Raw genomic sequence first — 18925 nt, 5'->3', positions numbered from 1 at the left:
GTGCATGTTTAGTAAACAATTAACATTATAAGGAGTTAATGATTAGTGTTTACATTTAAAAGTGGGTTTTAGCTTAAATGCTGTCAAGCAGTCCCATTAACTTTGTGATAAATCTTTCTACATGAAACAAATAGGATTTTACCAACTTCTCATGAACTTGATCGAACCTGAAAAAAACAACAACAACATGAAGCTCAAACTTGTCGAGTCACTCTGATGATGATGATAATGAAGATGAAGAAGGCGGGCACACCTGACGGGAACGCAACGCAGACGACTGCACACGACACAGAGGAGGAACAAAGGTTCAAACTAAGACTTCCCTCTAATTTGAGCCTGAGTTTCTGCGGCTGACTCATCAAATAAAGCCGGCACAAAGGTCACATTCAGCCACCAGAGACGGATCGAGAGACGCTTCCAGGCCGCCAGAAATAATTACGTCACCACGTATTGTGTGCAGCGTTTTCGGTCAGCTGACCGGTGGCTCCGTGTTGAAACTCTTGAGGAAAACTAATACATCACTTATCACATGAGCTTTTTCCTCATGTGGCTGTGTGTGTGTGTGTGTGTGTGTTTCCGGGTCACAGGTTAATGAAGTCCAGGTTAAGGTTAAAGTGTGTGGGGTCAGTCCTCAAGGTGACGTTGTGGGGACCCAACGTTCAGAGTAAAAAAATGCTGGTCCCCACAACGTATACTGGGAATGTTCATTCAGGAGTCAGACTTGTTTAGTTGTTGTTTTAAGACAAGAGGAAAAATCTCACAGGGCCAATTACACCATAAACTGTTCAGTGCAACAAGTTTCATAATGAATTGTTATTAATGATCTAATTATAGTTTGTTTCCAGAAGAAATCTCTCAAGAACCTGTCATCGCATTGGAGGCCCACTTTGGATGGAACATTTGCAGATGCTTAAACCTTTTAATAAATACATACGTGAGCGACTCCTTTCTTTGTCTTCACCATCTGATAAACCAACAAAAGACACTTCATCTTTCCTCCGTAAACATGTGAGCGCGTTAGTGGAGACGATGATGTCATCTTGAGTCACAGCGAATGTCATTATGTGCTTGGTCACACACACACACACACACACACACACACACACACACACACACACACACACAATGAGTTTGGATTAAAATGACTTAAACAGAGTTGTGATGGGTCCTGATCATGCTGCCGGTAGTTTTTCCGTCAGCGGTTCGCTCGGTTCGCTCCTCCTTCCTGATAACAGCTCGACCCGATCGGTCACCCGACCGAGGAGTATAAAACCCAACCTGCTGCGTGAGAGGAACATGCTTGTTTTGTATTGTGGTGCCTCATTTATTTCCTCTGCTGACTGGTTATGAGTCAGCAGTTCACCGGCCCAGTGGTTACTTTCCAGCACCAGCCGACCTCCTGCTGACACAACAAACTACGAAGTTCATCAAATATTTAAAAAACAGATTGAACTAACAAAAAAGTATATTTAAATCATACTTTATTATCTTCATTATATTTCTAAAAAAAACAAAAAACATACATTTTAGCTTTCATTCAGGATACAATGCTTCAAAACAGCTGGATGACTATACAGAGATCTACATTCTGATGTCCGTCCTCCAGAGGGAAACTCAGCGCATCTCCACCATCACGGAGCGGATCAACTTCCCGTTGTGTCACCAGAGCCGAACTCATCGACTAAAGCGCACATCGAGGGAGACGAGTAAAAACTGTCGAAACAGTTCTAGATGAATGAAGGAAAAATGGACCTAAATACAGGGCGAGACAGTGTTTGAATGAAGTAAAGCGGTGAAGGGCTTCATGGCGTAAATCATGCTTGATAGAGTCGTCTTGGGCTTTGGACAACAGTCTTATTATTTTCAGTAACTGTCAGTTACTGGAGGACGTCAAGAAGTTAAACCGAGGAGGACCTGTTTGGAATGAAGCGTTTCACCTGAAGTCAGACAGCAGAAGAGCAGCGACCCCTTCTGGTGAAGAAGAGGAACTGACCGGTTCTCCACCACGCTGGTTTCTGACTGCGTCTCTGAGGTGAACAATCGATGCCACTACGACATTCTGATCAGCGTCTTTCTCTTTAAATTGTGTTTTTAAGTATGTCATGCCGCTGTGGTTATAAAAAATGGTCAAATTAAATTTTCTGTTAAACTTTAACAACACAAAGAAATCACCACCTCCTCAACACATCCACCGAAACCCCGGAACCCACCGCAGGGGAAACGAAGCCGCAGAGCGAACCGCCTTCGATGAACCAGGAGAAACCGTCACGTCACCTCAACACGATCATCTGACGCAGCACCTAAATAAGACTCCACTTCCCATGATGCAGTTGTTCGAGAGGTTAGCCACAGGTCTCCTCTCCCCCCGCCGGGTTAATAATCCATGATGGCCGCTCGCCTGCAGGGCAGTGAGGAGAAACGTGTCTCGCAGAGAGGGAGGAGGGCTTCCATCATTTCTGCTTCCATTCCTCCTCCTCCTCTTGTTCTCCTCCTCCTCCTCTCGCTGGGTGGATCACTTCTGCAGGTCCTGCGGGGTGCTGAACGTCTCGTAAACGTTGGCGGCGAACTCCTTCACCTGGTCGTTGGTCAGCAGGTCCTGAGAGGGACAGTCACAGGATTCATTCTGCTCTCAGAGTTCAAACAGTTCAAAGCAGGTGGGATCACGCCGATGGGATGCTGGAGATCAAGAACTCATGGAAGTCACGTCCTCCTTGGTTTTTCTCACCTGGACGAAGTGGCTGGGAGTCTCGCTGCAGATGTAGTTGATCTGACCGTTGACAATGGGGATGATCTTGGCCACCGGCAGGCTGACGGCAGACAGACTGGATGCAAACAAACAAGGTCGCGTAGAGGTCAACACGGAGGCCGGCGCTCTGACTTTAAACACTATTTCAACAATGCATCCGTCATCAGGGTTTGACGATGGACAATTAAGCAGGAAACAATATTAGAACTAATGTGTTTACACTATATTCCAAAAATGTTAAACAGAATCAGATAAAATGTAAAATCTGAATCAGCTGACCTATCAGGTGCAAAGCCGGGGGCGGAGTCACCGGGAGGAGGGCGGAAGAACTCGGCCAAGTTGTCGAGGAGACCCGAGAAGCCCCGGTTGAGACTGACGTTGAGGACGGTGGAGAAGTCTGGACTGAAGTCACACACACACACATTAGAGCCAGCCTCAGAACCACACACACACACACACATTAGAGCCAGCCTCAGAACCACACACACACACACACACACACACACACACACACACACACACATTAGAGCCAGCCTCAGAACCACACACACACACACACACACACACACACACACACACACACACATTAGAGCCAGCCTCACACACACACACACACACACACACACACACTACCTGTCCAACATGTCTCGGGTCTCGTTCAGCAGTCTGATGGTCACAGTGTCGTCCTCCGTCAAACCGCACGCCTGGACAGATGAGACGAGGTCTGTTAAACCTTTTTAATTAAAAATGTGTGCATGTGCGTGTGTGTGTGTGTGTGGGGGGGGGATGCGACCTGGTCGGCGAGTGCGTTCTCGTCGTCGGCCAGCATGTAGCGGGACATGGAGCCGGCCTCCACCTCCGCCCGGATCCAGCTGAGCTGCTGCTCCAGCTCCAGCAGAGACAGGCTCTGCTTCAGAGGGACGCTGGACACAAACAGGGGGGGTCCAACAATTACAGGATGCATCGAGAGGACTAATCATGACCGGACAAACAGAGACTCACTCTCCCAGAGAGCTCTGCACCGCTTTCTTCACCGCGGTCATCAGCGCCGTCAGACCTGTCAGGGGGGGGGGGGGGGGCATAGGAAGCTGAAGATCATACACACTGATATGAACAGGATTACGAGACACGTGAGTGCGTCCTACCGTCTCCCAGCAGATGTTGGATGCTGGACAGGTACTGCTGCTGGACGTCCGGAGGAGCCAGAGGAGTCTGACGGATGAATGAATGAATGAATGTACAATAATTACAAAGTGATTCAGACGTCACAAGGCTTCATGTGGAGGAAAACATCAGCACTCTACATTCCAACGGACGCTCCTCACCGCTGTGTTCTTGCCCACGGAGTTGTCCAGGTACAGGTAACCCCCGATGATGTTCAACTGCACCCTCAGCAGCACCACCAGCAGGCAGGTGCTGTACACCGCCACGATGGTGCGGGTGAAACCTGCAGCGGAGAAACGTGTCAAAGAAAGTCCTCTGGGTTTCTTTATGTGGGATCATTTACTACTAGTGAGATGCAAGTGTGTGTGTGTGTGTGTGTGTGTGTGTGTGTGTGTGTGTGTGTGACGGCTCAGGACTCACTGATGATCTTTAAATCTTCCCAGATTTCCAGCTTGTTGGCTGGTCTGTGAGACACGATGTGAGGGAGGAAGAAGAAGAAGAAGAAGCAGCGTTACAGTAAACTTTCTGTTGCAGACATGTTGTAAACCAACATGTTTGGTACAACAACAAAAAACATGGCGACAAACTGGTGCATTCACAGGCTTCGATCCTTGTAATATGTCTCTGTTTCCATGGCGATGGAAAGACCAGCAGCAGCTGTAAACACACTGCTGATTTCACTCCGCGTCTCTGTTAAATCTGAGGACACCTGCTGCTGTGTGTGTATCCATGCAGGTCGTAATGGTGGAAATGTTTCTCTCATTCAGAGCATCGATTCTTTTTATTTCTGTCTTTCCTTTACTTTCAATGCCACTAAACAAAGAGAGAGGTCCTTCCTTCGTCCTAATGCGATGTTAAAGCACTTCCTTCACATTAGGGTTCAACCTTCCTCGAAAGCGTCCTCGCCCCCTCCGGAGGACGCTCCAAAGACGGCGCTCTACTCACTTGGCCTTGAGCAGCGCGGTGAGGCTCTCGGAGTTCAGCTGATTGACGATGGCTTCCTTTAGCGGCGGCAGCATGGACAGCACTGCAACACACACACACACACACACACACACACACAGGACAAACGTGTCATGAGTGGAGCTCAGCCGCTCGTTCCTCGTGAGAAGGGTTCGGAGGGACGTCTTCACCGGTCATGTTGCAGGTCCTCTGGTTGCTCTCGAAGTGGAACTGGCGCCGGGCCTGAGCGAGGTACTCGGCCGCCTCCTTCTCCTGGAACTCACTGAGCCTCTTCTGGGCATATTTACCCAGGAAGTACACGCCTGAGGGTCAGCAACAAGCACCATGCTCTTATTATGAAGGAGGAGTAAAGCGTTGGCAAGTAGCTGAACTGCATGTTCTTGTCTTATTTAGGGCACACACACACACACACACACACACACACACACATGTACGATGTACAAGCAATACACGAAAAATAAAATAAAAATAACTGTTGCTGTCAAGTCAGTTCTTTGACATTAAAATGGTTAACTTGAACACTGTTGGTGGTCTGCACCCTTTGGTCTGAAATATTCTCATTTGATGGATTACATATATGCCGAATTAACAATATATTCTAAGCTGCTGAAATATATAGATTTAAAAACGCATGAGTTGCAACAGTAAGATATAAAATATATATTTGTAGGCATGATGCTAGTTACTAGCTCGGTCGGAAGCTAACAGTTACCTCCAACTACAGCTCCCGTGAAAATAAACTTCTTTTTGTGACGTTTCACAAAATTCCAGACGGATGAAAACATCCTGAATGAGTGTTTCACTAAATACAACTCGGGGTAAAAACACGTCGTTTCTATAACTGTGCTGACTAGTTGACGGACATGTTAACTTCGGCTAGTTAGCAACTTCTTGCTACCATGCTAACGAAGTGCCAAAGTACGCCGGTGAAAGTAAGGCAGAGTGCAAAGGAGAGTTTTCGGTTGATCACTTCAAAATAAAACACCAATAAAGAGCTTCAGTTGAAGACGTGCGGACCTTGAACCCTGAGTTCTCTGTCTAGTGCAACATTTTCACAGAAACATAAAAGGAACAATCTAAAATCTAAATGTATGTGAACAGCCAAACCATCGCGAAAAGAAGAGAGAGATTAAAGAACAACATCGTTTTATTGTCTGAATTCCTTTCATTTCCGGTATCTACTCGGTGAACAGTAGCGAGCTTGATGCATTGGCCGTCGATCTTTCGTCATGTCCGGAACTGGTCCGTCCAATATTATCTTCCCCCCCGCGAGAACGAGTTGAGTTACATGGCGGGTGAACTGCAACGAAATATATTGTAGTGAAAAGTGAAGCAAAAGGCTCAACTCCGTCACCATTTACCAACAGTGTGAGCTTCGTTAGGTAGATTAAGAAGTAGCAGTTGCCATGGGAACAGAGGAGGACCGTAAAGCGGGTTTGGAGGAGAGTTTTTATCCGAGTGAGGAGGACATTGAGAAGTGGATGTCCTGCGCCTTTGACATGGTGAGGGATGAATGATGTGACGTAGATTTCAACTAAGTTTAACTCTAATATCTGTCAGAGGAAGCCAGATGATGTTTTAATTTAATATCTTTTTAAGAGCTTGCTGTTTTCTTATTTGCTGGTTTATAATGTGGTAAATGTGTGTTGAGCTGCTGTACTTGTGTGACGCTGCAGGCCAGAGACGCTCTGCAGAACAGGGAGGTGCCGGTCGGGTGTCTGATGGTCTACGGCGACCAAGTCGTGGGAAAAGGCCGCAATGAAGTCAACGAGACCAAAAACGTAAGAGAACTCTTCTCCTGTGCTTCTGTGCCTGAGGCAATTTGTTCACACATCGTGTGTGTGTGTGTGTGTGTGTGTGTGTGTTAGGCCACCCGACACGCAGAGATGGTGGCCCTGGACCAGCTCCTGGACTGGTGTCGCCGCGGCAACCTGGAAGTGAGCGGTGTGTGCGAGCGAACGGCGCTGTACGTCACGGTGGAGCCGTGCATCATGTGCGCCGCGGCCCTGCGCCTGCTCCGTATCCTTAACCCCCCCCACCCACCCCCAGGACGTGCTGGGTACCCCCCCCCCGTGTGTGTGTGAATATGGATGTGTGTGCGTGCGTGTGTTCCTTGACCCCCCCTCAGACATTCCGGTGGTGGCGTACGGCTGCAGGAACGAGCGGTTCGGCGGCTGCGGCTCGGTTCTGGACGTCTCGTCTGCACATTTACCCGAGACCGGCACCACGTTCAAGGTGTTCGTCCCCCCTCACACTCAAGGTTGTTTTTTTTGTTCTTTTAAAAGCTGCTTTTGTGTTGACTTGGAAGTGTGTGTGTGTGTCTGTGTGTGTGTGTGTGTGTGTGTCTGTGTGTGTGTGTGTGCAGTGTGTTCCAGGTCACAGGGCAGAAGAAGCTGTGGAGATGCTGAAGACTTTCTACAAACAGGAGAATCCAAATGGTGACCAGAACTCTTCTTTTCTTCTAGTTTCTATTTAGTTTTTCATCTTTTTCATCTTCCGTTCGTTTTATTCTTTTATTGTTTGAATCTCTTTTCTACTCCTTCATCTCGTACACAAGGAACATTGTTCACATATTCATTCACTTCCGTCCTTTTCTGTTTCAGCCCCGAAACCCAAAGCGAGGAAGGACTGAAGGACTGAACTCTTCTACACGCATCGCTTCTATGTTTAGTTTTTGTACATTAAATAAAAGACATTATAAATCGTTCTGTGTTAGTCACAGCCCGACTTCCTGCCACATCTGCTGCTATTCCACCAGTGGGCCACCGGGGGGAGCAGCACACACACACACACACAGACACACACAGACACACACGCGGCTCCTTTTTCACCTCGTTCCATCAGCTCTTGGTGGATTAGAACAAACGTTGTAAAAATGAACACGAGGAGGTTTGAATATTCAGCAGAGGATCCAACATTTAATGTTGAGTTGTTAGATTTCACTGTAATGTAAAATGTAAAACTGCTTTTGTGTTGACTTCCTGTTTGATCTTTCTGGGAACGAGACTGTGTGGGTGTGTGTGTGGCAGATCTTCTCAACAGAAGTGAACCTCACAACAGCTCATATAACACACAAACACACCCTGACACACAGACACTATTCAGACTCACTTTCACTTCCTCTCAGTAGCAGACACACACACACACACACACACACACGTTGAACTGTGTGTGTATCTGCAGCTGGGGTAGAGTTGAAAAACACGGTATGCGTATATGTTTGTATTAGAGATGTGTGTGAGTGTGTGTGTGTGTGAGTGTGTGTGTTCCAGGTGTCCTGCTGTTTGTTCCAACAAAGCAAGAATAGAGATTTATAAACTCCCATTTTCTTACACTTTCAATCTTCTCCACTTCCTTCCATCCTTATTGTGGCTGACAGCGTCTTTCCTTCCTTCCTTCCTTCCCTTCTACTTTTTTCCTTCCTGCTTCCTTCCTTTTATTTATATCATTTTCTTGCCTTCTTTTACTCTTTTTATATTTCTACATCTCTTCACTAACAGTTTGTTGTTCCATTCTCTTCGTTCGTTTATTCATTTAAAAAAAAAAAAATTCCTTCTTTACTTTGTCCATTTTATACTTTTTTTGTTTCCTTTTACATATTTCCTGTCCTCCCTTTCATTAATTCCCCCAATCTTCCTCCCATCTCTCCACTTTTCTACTACACCTTCTCCACCTCCTTTCAGGCCGCCTGTCCTTCCTTCTCACCTTTTTCTTCATTCTTATTGTTATTCCACTTCCTTTTTACCGTTTGCTTGATTACTTCCTTCCTTCTTTCATTTTATTTCCTCTTCTATTTCCTTTTTTCTTTCTTGAATTGATGGTTCACTTCTTCTTTAGTTTCCTTCCTTCCCCTCTAACGTTTCATCAGTCTTCTCTACTTCATCTTCAGTGTAAAGCAAATATCAGGAATGTATCACGTGACAGTTATATATATATATATTATATATATTATATATATACACTCACCGGCCACTTTATTAGGTACCCCATGCTAGTAACGGGTTGGACCCCCTTTTGCCTTCAGAACTGCCTCAATTCTTCGTGGCATAGATTCAACAAGGTGCTGGAAGCATTCCTCAGGGAGTTTGGTCCATATTGACATGATGGCATCACACAGTTGCCGCAGATTTGTCGGCTGCACATCCATGATGCGAATCTCCCGTTCCACCACATCCCAAAGATGCTCTATTGGATTGAGATCTGGTGATTGTGGAGGCCATTTGAGTACAGCCAACTCATTGTCATGTTCAAGAAACCAGTCTGAGATGATTCCAGCTTTATGACATGGCGCATTATCCTGCTGAAAGTAGCCATCAGAAGTTGGGTACATTGTGGTCATAAAGGGATGGACATGGTCAGCAACAATACTCAGGTAGGCTGTGGCGTTGCAACGATGCTCAATTGGTACCAAGGGGCCCAAAGAGTGCCAAGAAAATATTCCCCACACCATGACACCACCACCACCAGCCTGAACCGTTGATACAAGGCAGGATGGATCCATGCTTTCATGTTGTAGACGCCAAATTCTGACCCTACCATCCGAATGTCGCAGCAGAAATCGAGACTCATCAGACCAGGCAACGTTTTTCCAATCTTCTATTGTCCAATTTCGATGAGCTTGTGCAAATTGTAGCCTCAGTTTCCTGTTCTTAGCTGAAAGGAGTGGCACCCGGTGTGGTCTTCTGCTGCTGTAGCCCATCTGCCTCAAAGTTGGACGTACTGTGCGTTCAGAGATGCTCTTATGCCCACCTTGGTTGTAACGGGTGGTTATTTGAGTCACTGTTGCCCTTCTATCAGCTCGAACCAGTCTGGCCATTCTCCTCTGACCTCTGGCATCAACAAGGCATTTCCGCCCACAGAACTGCCGCTCACTGGATGTTTTTTCTTTTTCGGACCATTCTCTGTAAACCCTAGAGATGGTTGTGCGTGAAAATCCCAGTAGATTAGCAGTTTCTGAAATACTCAGACCAGCCCTTCTGGCACCAACAATCATGCCACGTTCAAAGTCACTCAAATCACCTTTCTTCCCCATACTGATGCTCGGTTTGAACTGCAGGAGATTGTCTTGACAATGTCTACATGCCTAAATGCACTGAGTTGCCGCCATGTGATTGGCTGCTTAGAAATTAAGTGTTAACGAGCAGTTGGACAGGTGTACCTAATAAAGTGGCCGGTGAGTGTATATACTTTTACATATATATATATATTATATATAAATGAGAGTGTGTGTTTATATATACTTGTACATGTGTGTATATATAGATAAACGCACTGAGTGCAGCTTCCTCTCTGCTCATTAGCATGTAAATAGATGCTAATTCATGCAGGACAGAACATTCTAGAACGTTTTAATGTGTCACCTCAAGAGTGGAGGTGACGTGTTAATGAAGAGACGACACACACACACACACACACATCGCACCATGAGGTGTCACGTGGTTTAAAGGTGGAGTGGAATGTGTTTTTGTGTCACCGTTGCAGCCTAAAAGCGAGGGTAGCACCGCCCGTCTGCGCAGCGCCGTTTGAAGAATGGAGCGCTTACTTTTTTTACTCTCTTCAGTATAAATTTGACTTACTTTCAACAGTATTGTTTTTATTGTGACATCGTGACCACCTGAAGGAGTCCACAGTTTATTATTTGTTAAATGATTCATCTATCAGTTCAAACCTGAACACACGTCTCCAGTTTATTTGTTTCTGCTGACTGCAGAAGGGGGGGGGGGAGGGGGAGGAAGGGGAGGGGGGGGGGGTGTTCTATGTACTAAACTGTGTTTGGAGTTTGGCGTTTCCATGGTGACAGCGGAGCTGGGAAAGCGTTTCTCTGGGTCGTGGCATCGATTCCCCAGATGTTCTGATGAAGTTCTCCATATTCAGAAGTTAATGAAGTCACTCTGGACCCAAACAGGACTTTTCCACTCAAGCTTTATTCATTTGTATGAGATGATTTTAATGGTCTTCAACACGTTATGGATCTCCAGATGGTTCACTTTCATAAGTAATTCAACATAGTGTTTAGGTGTGATGTCGATGTGTGTGTGTGTGTGTGTGTGTGTGTGTGTGTCCTCCACATAACAAAGACAGTTACAAGTTTCCTTCTATATTTACATTTTACTGCTGATTCTTTATTCAATTTGTTGTTGTTGTTGTTGTTGTACAGTTCAGAGGTCAGCCCTGTTATTCTCCCACTTCCAGAGAGGGTCGCTTGTTTTTCTTTCTTGGGCTGTCCTGGGTGGGCGGGGCACGACGCGTCCTCTCCCGTCCCAGCGAGGCCGACTCCCACGCCGCACAGTCGGGTTAGGGTCACTCACCTTTGACCTTTGCTGAGGGACACAACGAGGGGAGGGTGATGAAGTCAGCAGGCCGTGCAGATGTGTGTGTGTTGTGTACCTGTATGTGTGTACCTGTGTGTGTGTTGTGTACCTGTGTGTGTGTGTGTGTGTTGTGTACCTGTGTGTGTGTGTGTTGTGTACATGTGTGTGTGTTGTGTACCTGTGTGTTGTGTACCTGTGTGTGTTGTGTGTACCTGTGTGTGTGTTGTGTACCTGTGTGTTGTGTACCTGTGTGTGTTGTGTGTACCTGTGTGTGTGTTGTGTGTACCTGTGTGTGTGTTGTGTACCTGTGTGTTGTGTACCTGTGTGTGTTGTGTGTACCTGTGTGTGTGTGTTGTGTACCTGTGTGTGTGTGTTTGTTGTGTACCTGTGTGTGTGTGTGTGTTGTGTACATGTGTGTGTGTTGTGTACCTGTGTGTTGTGTACCTGTGTGTGTTGTGTGTACCTGTGTGTGTGTTGTGTACCTGTGTGTTGTGTGTACCTGTGTGTGTGTACCTGTGTGTGTGTGTTGTGTACCTGTGTGTGTGTGTTTGTTGTGTACCTGTGTGTGTGTGTGTTGTGTACATGTGTTTTGTGTACCTGTGTGTTGTGTACCTGTGTGTGTTGTGTGTACCTGTGTGTGTGTTGTGTACCTGTGTGTTGTGTACCTGTGTGTGTGTGTTGTGTACCTGTGTGTGTGTGTTTGTTGTGTACCTGTGTGTGTGTGTGTTGTGTACATGTGTGTTGTGTACCTGTGTGTTGTGTACCTGTGTGTGTTGTGTGTACCTGTGTGTGTGTTGTGTACCTGTGTGTTGTGTACCTGTGTGTGTGTGTGGTGTGTACCTGTGTGTGTTGTGTACCTGTGTGTTGTGTACCTGTGTGTTGTGTACCTGTGTGTGTGTGTGGTGTGTACCTGTGTGTGTTGTGTACCTGTGTGTTGTGTACCTGTGTGTGTTGTGTACCTGTGTGTTGTGTACCTGTGTGTTGTGTACCTGTGTGTGTGTGTGGTGTGTACCTGTGTGTGTTGTGTACCTGTGTGTTGTGTACCTGTGTGTGTTGTGTACCTGTGTGTGTGTTGTGTACCTGTGTGTGTTGTGTACCTGTGTGTTGTGTACCTGTGTGTTGTGTACCTGTGTGTGTGTGTGTTGTGTACCTGTGTGTGTGTGTGGTGTGTACCTGTGTGTGTTGTGTACCTGTGTGTTGTGTACCTGTGTGTTGTGTACCTGTGTGTGTTGTGTACCTGTGTGTGTGTTGTGTACCTGTGTGTTGCTGGTCCCAGATGTAGCTGTTGAGGATGTCTCCCAGTGTGTAGATCACACAAATCACCGCCATCATGGCGCTGAAGAAGACGCCTCGGGCCAGCGGGGTGAAGCGCTCCAGCACCGGGTACACCCACACCCCCGTCACCTGGTGCACCCAGCACGTCCTGGGGGGGGGGGGGGACACACAGGGGGGCGCAGTTAGTGTGGAGTCACCTTAGTGGGAAAAAAAGCCGTCCGGTACAAATACATCAAACAGGAAACAGGAAGTGCTCAGGTACCAGAGGACGTATCCCGCGCCGAAGAAGCACACGGCCGCCAGACCCCACGACCTGCTGGGGTACCGGTGGTTGGTGGTCCGCATCTCGATGATGATGAAGGGCAGAACGGTGGTGTGCTGAGAGAAGGAGAAACGCCTCTTAATACTGTGTGTGTGTCTGTTCGTGTGTGTGTGTGTGTGTGTGTCTCATCCTCCTGAACACACACATTTGATGCCGGTCACGGCACACAATTCTATTTACAAAAACCCCCTGAACCCTCCAGCGGGTCACCGACCTCCGGACGCATCATCCGACGCCCCGCGTAGGCTCCGCCCCCCTGAAACACCCCCTCTGGCCACTAGGGGGCGCTCTGATATTAAGCAAAGAAGCACAACACACACAAACAGGCCTCATTTTAAGAGTTCTACGCAGGTTGACGGGCTGAACGCTCCACAGCACGAGGTCTGAGCCCCCCCCCCCGAAACCCCCCACAGACTCCCCCATCAACTAGAATTGTGTAGAAAATCTGTAAAAAAGTATTTCTTCATCAATTTACCCAGAATGCCTCGGTGGGATTCCGACCTAACCTCTGCTGAGAGGACTCGTAAATGTCTCTGTCTTTGTTGTCCTCTCCCTCCTTTTCTGTCCCCCCCCCCCTCACCTCCTGGGGTTTGTGGTTTTGTCAGAGCAGCCAGCTTTATGGGTCGGTGGAAAATCCCTCCCCCCCCCCAAGAGGTGGCTCAGTCCTGTGGTCTCCGGCTAAAAATGGGACAAACCATTGGGTTTGTGGGGGCGGGTCACGTAGCAGGGTTTAGGTTCACAGGGGGGGGGGCTCGTCTCCTGCAATGAACTCCATATGGAATCATGGTGAGTTTAACCCCCCCCCCTCCATTGTTTTTTCTCATTAGAGACCGTCTTCTAGGGACAGAATCAGCAGCAGCAGGAGGAGTTCTGGTGGTTCTGGTCCTGTGGCGCCGTGGGCGACGGCTGGGTTCGGCGAGCGAGACGAGACGTGCACACGCACACTTTGTCTGTCAATCAAATCACTGCTGCAGGAAACATCAGGATGATTATTTATTTCTGTCAGAGGGAAGCTTCCCGAGGAGGTTTTGCACAATTCACACCATACAAAAAGGGGCTGGAACAACGCGACGTGCTGTTGTCAGCCGGTCGTCATGGCGACCGGGGGGCACTCACCATGCCGTGGTTCAGCCACTGAGGGATGAAGTTGTCCAGCAGCCGGGGGTAAACCAGCTCTCTGTCGAACAGGTAGAGGCTCCAGAAGGTGAACACCACAAACTGGAGAGAGGGAGGGGGGGGGGGCAAGGGGGGGTCATCATACACATCACTAACAACAGCAGAAACAACCCCTCCCCCCCCCCCCCCCATGTGTACCCTGAGCAGCTCGCTCTCTGCTTTCAAACACACACACACATGCACATGCACACACTTATAGTGCAGTGTGTACACACACACACTAGCTGTTAAGAGCAGTTAGTTATTGAATGTGTTTAGTGTGTGAGTGTGCAGTATGCATATTCATTACTGTGTGTGTGTGTGTGTGTGTGTGTGTGTGTGTGTGTGTGTGTGTGTGTGTGTGTGTGTGTGTGTGTAGAAACATGAGATACAGTTGTGGTCAGACGGACGTTCAGTTCCACTCAGCAGCAGCTAAAGGACACCCTGCCAACTGTCTTGAACAAAGCGTGTCTGTGTGTGTGTGTGTGTGTGTGTGTGTGTGTGGCGTGACCATGAGAGGATCCCACGGAGGTCAGAGTCTGAAGTTCTCTCAACGTAAGCTGCTATCGATCGTGAGTCTTTAGGAGACATTCCTCACATTCCTACGGTGCTCTGACAGCATTTAACGTACAGAGAAGAAAACACTGTGAGCCTCGCTTCACCCAGAAGCAAAGGGGGGGGGGGGGCAAGCAGTGCCGGCGCTCCGCACACGCACATCACGCGCTGCGCGTAGGGCACCAAGTGCCTGGGGGGGCACCAAAAAATCTGGGACGTGAAAAATCATCACAGTAGGCTACTAGTATAAATAACAGATAAAATATGTCTAAAGCATGCTAATATGCAAAATCAATACAAAGTCAAAAAGTAATAGGCCTAGACCAAATTAGTGGAGAAAAAGGGGAACCTCCTGTGCGGCCCCCCCTCCCCCCCCTCACCTCCCAGTGGTCTGTTCCATTATGCCTCAAATCTCAAATGTGACAGACAGCTTTGAAACGGCTTCGAAAAGGCATCAAGAGTCGGGGGCGGAAAAAAGAAGAAAAAAGAGACAGCGGGATGATGCTCGCGCGTCGCTCTCAGCTAAGACAATGTTTTAAATCAGGGGTCCCCAAACTTTGTCTCGTGAGGACCGTTGCTAGCGGTCACCGGGCGGCCGGCTGCCCACATGTACTCGCCTCATAATGTCCGCACGGACCGCCGGTGGGTCGTATTCGGTACTCGTCCGCGGGCCGCCTGAAGTTTCTGTTACCGTTACCGTTTCTGTTATCATTTGTTTTTCATGTTATCATTAAAGTTTTTGCATAACAATCGGCTTCAAGAGGCATATCCCAATCTATTGATTGCTTCGTATTGCACTGACTCTCCCTGTCACAGTTGCTGAGCGAAGCTTTTCAAAGCTCAAACTAATCAAAACGTACCTGCGCTCATCAATGGGGCAGGAACATTTAAGTGGTCTGGCTGTCATCAGCATCAATGGGGACGTGGCTCAGAAACTGTCATATGACCTGAGAGCTGATTTTGCAGCTAGGAAATGCAGGTGTGTGCCTCTGTAGGGCCTTTGACAACTGATGGTAGTGAAAATGTTTGTAATATTGTTCTATCGGATAGCAGAATGGTCTCTTTTATAGAGATGGTAAAGTAAATTCTACTGTGCAGTTTGCACTTTATTATTATTATTTGTACTTATGTATATTATTTACTGAAGAAATGTGCACATTATTACTTACACGGTTATATACTTGAATACTTTCTGCGTTTACAATGTTCAGTTCCAAATCTGTGTTTTTAGTAATTGTGGTGGTATTTGGTATTTATAATTTATCATTTTATCTTTTATATAATTTATTTCTTTTCATGTTTGTTTATGTAAATTATTTATGTTTAGAAGTTATTTGGGGAATAAAGAGAACCTAACTAGGACATTCTGAATGGTTGTTATTCCTTTGGTGGTGGTGGTGGTTGGTTGGTTGGGGGGGGCACCACCAAGCATTTGTGCTTAGGGCACCCAAATGGCTAGCGCCGGCCCTGGGGGCAAGCTAAGCAGATTCCTCCCAGGGCTTGCGTGTGTGTGTGTGTGTGTGTGTGCGCGCTCACCGCTCCGATGGGGAAGGCCAGCACGGCCATCATCCAGTCCCGCAGGCCAATCAGCTTCCTCAGCTGGCGCTCCTGCTCCCTGCTGTCGCCCCCTTTGGTCAGCAGGCAGGAGACGTCGATGAGGACGCACAGCCCGAAGAACACCGCCTGGATCACCTGGGGGGGGGGGGTGAGGGGGGAGCCTGATGAGAGAGCTGCCCTGTGATCCCATGAGCGTGCGTTCCTTTAAATACGTTTAATACTTTTATGTACGTGAGAACAATCGACATTCAAAGCTTCGAGTGCATTAAAAAAAAAGGACATCCAGTGGACACAAAACACCCAGCGGGAGCCCAGCAGCATTCCCTGGTATTTGCCCGTCGCCTAGCAACAGCGCTCTCAAACTAAAAGCCCCTGAGTGAAGAACACATCCTGTACTTGACTCTGGTTCTTCTCGTGTTGCGTCATCGGTTCAGTCACTGTGGTGTGGAGCTGAGGAGGAGGAGAAGCTCTTCTTCATCCTTCCTTTATTTAAACAAACGCGCCACAGACATGGTTAATGTCCAATGCAACGAGGGCCTTCTCCTCCAGGGGGAGATGAGGAGGTGGAGGAGATGAAACCCCCCCCCCCCCTTCATGTCTCCCTTTGGATCAGGTGTGGAGCCGCCGGTGTCTGTAGATGTATCACTTCTGTGTGTATTTATACCTCGTGATTATCATCACGATGCTGAGCTTACGTGTGTGTGTGTGTGTTTAATAGAAGTGTGTGTGTGTGTGTGTGTGTGTAGTATAAGTTCAACACTAAAATTTAGATCGGCTGACACATAAATGATGAGTTTCTATGAGAACTCAGCTGGCGATGTGGCTCTGAACGAACACACACACACACACACACACAGCGTGTGATTGAGAGCCAGATGTTGCAGTGGTTTGTGTGTGTGTGTGTGTGTGTGTGTGTGTGTGTGTTTTTTCCTGGCTGCCGGCTTAATTAACAGCACCGTTAACCAGGAGTAGAGGTCTAATGTGGAAAATATGACACAGCTGTTTCCGTGTCTCTCAAAAACACACACACACACACACACACACACACACACACACACACACACACACACACACACACACACACACACTACATTATTAAAGCATAATTGCGTCTCTGGAACCTCTTCAGATATTTTGTCACGTATCCTGGGGTTAAAAGGTGGAATACCTAATAATCAGAGTATTAGTTTAGGAATGGATGTGAATGTGGGAAGAGATCTGCTCACTTTGTTGTTATTTTAAAGGCTGATATAATTATAGTTCGATTATAGTAGCATAATAATATACATCCTTTCAAAAAGCAATGCATTTTTTGCTAAAGTGGACATGCTTTGCTTGTTAAAGGCCCGGCTAACTGACTCCACCTCACAAAGAGACGGCTCTATGTGAGTCCATGTGTGCCTGCGTTGTGCAGGACTGTGTGTGTGTGTGTGTGTGTGTGTGTGTGTGTGTGTGTGTGTGTGTGTGTGTGTGTGTGTGTGTGCTTTCTCACCAGTTGACTCCTGTCATTATGGAGCTATATTTACTCCTCACTTAGAAGCCGTTCTATTGGTTGTGAGGCTTAAGACGTCTGAGTATTTATTTCATAACAATATTCTGGTTCGTCCATGTTTATTTGGAAGCTGTTCTTTAAAACAATCTTTATCCCCTTGATGTGGTTTATTAAAAACAACTAGTAGATCTAGAGTTATGTTGAATAACAGTGTGCTCTTATTTTGAAATAAGGGGAAAGGGAAACACTGATATCGCACTTCAAAAGAATATAACCAGTTTAAATACGTCCCTTATAAACACGTATTTTGTTTCGTTTTAATGTATTAATTTATGTTTGTTTGTGTATTATGTTAATCTGAACGGGGGGAGGGACATCTCTTACTTCCGGGCAGTCCCCTCATGAACGCGGGGCGCGCTCCCGCGTAAAGAGAAGAGCATTTCATGGCTCGAGTGTATAATGCACCGCACCTCACCGAGACGACCCCCCCCCACCACCACCACACACACACACACACACGCGCGCGCATCGTGACCCCCCCGTGCACGCTCGTTGGCGTGAATAATCGCAGCGGTGCGCGGTGGAATCAAACACCCGAAGGCGAAGCATTGCGTGTGTGTGTGTGTGTGTGTGTGTGAGCGCGCGCGCGTGTCACGGTGGGGTCGGGGTGGGGAGCAGACGGTGGTCGCCTCACCAGGTCGATGAAGGTCAGGAACTTCCAGCTGCCCCCGTAGGTGTGGTGCGCCGGCATGTCCAGCGCCTTGTAGTGGCAGAGGATGGAGAAGTAGGACAGCAGGATGGCGACCCGCAGCACCTGCGAGGGGATCAGCGCCATGATGCTCGCTCCCGCGTCCACCTGCGCGTACCTGCGTGCACCTGCGCTCCGGACTCGTCTCCTTCTGCTTCTCCTTCCGGCTGTTTTCTTTCGCTCCTGTCGTTTTTTCGGCCCGTGTCCCCGCGTCTGCGCCTCTCGTGCGCCCCCCAACTGTCGACTACTTCCGTGTTATGGTGGTGATGCAAGGGGGAGGGGCTTGGAGGGCGGGAAGGAGGGGGGGGGGGGGTACAATACAAGTACGGTTATTTCATATATGATTAATATTTATTTTTATTTTGTATTATTATTATTATTCCTCATATGTTGTTTCTTTGCTCAGTGCTGTATAATATGTTAACTATATACAGTATTGTTTTAATCATTGTTTACCAGCCATATGTACCTTGTAAAGCAGTGTAATCTTTATTTATAAGTATTATTTGAATACCATGCATTGTGTATTATTTGCCGTGTGCACAGAATAATGTAGTATTGAACGGGGGCGAAGCATGAATAAAATGTACAGAGTTATGAGTAATACATTAAGTACATGCAGTAAAGTAGCCTTTTG

General features: G+C 47.4%; 3 protein-coding genes across 3 annotated transcripts; 1 reads left to right on the top strand and 2 right to left on the bottom strand.

The window, feature by feature from the left end:
* Positions 1–1470: 1470 nt before the first annotated feature.
* pex3 (peroxisomal biogenesis factor 3) lies at positions 1471–5955 on the bottom strand. Its single transcript, XM_037449988.2, has 12 exons — positions 5586–5955; positions 5044–5175; positions 4856–4937; positions 4331–4374; positions 4072–4193; positions 3892–3958; positions 3749–3803; positions 3540–3669; positions 3380–3450; positions 3026–3148; positions 2726–2822; positions 1471–2596 (listed from the first exon to the last, which is right to left on the bottom strand). Exons 1-12 carry the CDS (start codon positions 5656–5658, stop codon positions 2513–2515), a joined length of 1080 nt encoding a protein of 359 aa, XP_037305885.2. The 5' UTR covers positions 5659–5955; the 3' UTR covers positions 1471–2512.
* Positions 5956–6118: 163 nt separating this feature from the next.
* Positions 6119–8412, top strand: adat2 (adenosine deaminase tRNA specific 2). Its single transcript, XM_037448663.2, has 6 exons — positions 6119–6375; positions 6550–6654; positions 6742–6892; positions 7002–7108; positions 7239–7311; positions 7477–8412. Exons 1-6 carry the CDS (start codon positions 6280–6282, stop codon positions 7503–7505), a joined length of 561 nt encoding a protein of 186 aa, XP_037304560.1. The 5' UTR covers positions 6119–6279; the 3' UTR covers positions 7506–8412.
* A 2366-nt stretch (positions 8413–10778) lies between these two features.
* aig1 (androgen-induced 1 (H. sapiens)) lies at positions 10779–18552 on the bottom strand. Its single transcript, XM_037450090.2, has 6 exons — positions 18235–18552; positions 16028–16183; positions 13898–13999; positions 12722–12837; positions 12441–12607; positions 10779–11193 (listed from the first exon to the last, which is right to left on the bottom strand). The coding sequence occupies exons 1-6, from the start codon at positions 18373–18375 to the stop codon at positions 11174–11176; spliced, it is 702 nt and encodes a 233-aa protein (XP_037305987.2). The 5' UTR covers positions 18376–18552; the 3' UTR covers positions 10779–11173.
* Positions 18553–18925: the final 373 nt, after the last annotated feature.

Source organism: Pungitius pungitius, chromosome 20, assembly GCF_949316345.1.
Source record: "Pungitius pungitius chromosome 20, fPunPun2.1, whole genome shotgun sequence".
In the NCBI taxonomy this organism is placed as follows: Eukaryota; Metazoa; Chordata; class Actinopteri; order Perciformes; family Gasterosteidae; genus Pungitius; species Pungitius pungitius.
The sequence above is the reverse complement of the archived record's forward strand: the minus strand, read 5'-3'. Positions and strand labels throughout refer to the sequence as shown.

What these genes read in the sequence shown, in the direction of transcription:
- pex3 (XM_037449988.2), bottom strand. Translation starts at nt 5,658, where the DNA reads ATGTTTTCATCCGTCTGGAATTTTGTGAAACGTCACAAAAAGAAGTTT. An exon ending in ACCGCGCTGCTCAAGGCCAA is followed by an intron (nt 4,375 to 4,855) that starts GTGAGTAGAGCG and finishes CGTGTCTCACAG; the next exon opens with ACCAGCCAACAAGCTGGAAA. An exon ending in GGAAGATTTAAAGATCATCA is followed by an intron (nt 4,194 to 4,330) that starts GTGAGTCCTGAG and finishes TCTCCGCTGCAG; the next exon opens with GTTTCACCCGCACCATCGTG.
- adat2 (XM_037448663.2), top strand. Translation starts at nt 6,280, where the DNA reads ATGGGAACAGAGGAGGACCGTAAAGCGGGTTTGGAGGAGAGTTTTTAT. An exon ending in TGTCCTGCGCCTTTGACATG is followed by an intron (nt 6,376 to 6,549) that starts GTGAGGGATGAA and finishes GTGACGCTGCAG; the next exon opens with GCCAGAGACGCTCTGCAGAA. An exon ending in CGCGGCCCTGCGCCTGCTCC is followed by an intron (nt 6,893 to 7,001) that starts GTATCCTTAACC and finishes ACCCCCCCTCAG; the next exon opens with ACATTCCGGTGGTGGCGTAC.
- aig1 (XM_037450090.2), bottom strand. Translation starts at nt 18,375, where the DNA reads ATGGCGCTGATCCCCTCGCAGGTGCTGCGGGTCGCCATCCTGCTGTCC. An exon ending in GGCGCGGGATACGTCCTCTG is followed by an intron (nt 12,608 to 12,721) that starts GTACCTGAGCAC and finishes CCCCCCCCCCAG; the next exon opens with GACGTGCTGGGTGCACCAGG. An exon ending in CTGGGACCAGCAACACACAG is followed by an intron (nt 11,194 to 12,440) that starts GTACACAACACA and finishes TGTGTCCCTCAG; the next exon opens with CAAAGGTCAAAGGTGAGTGA.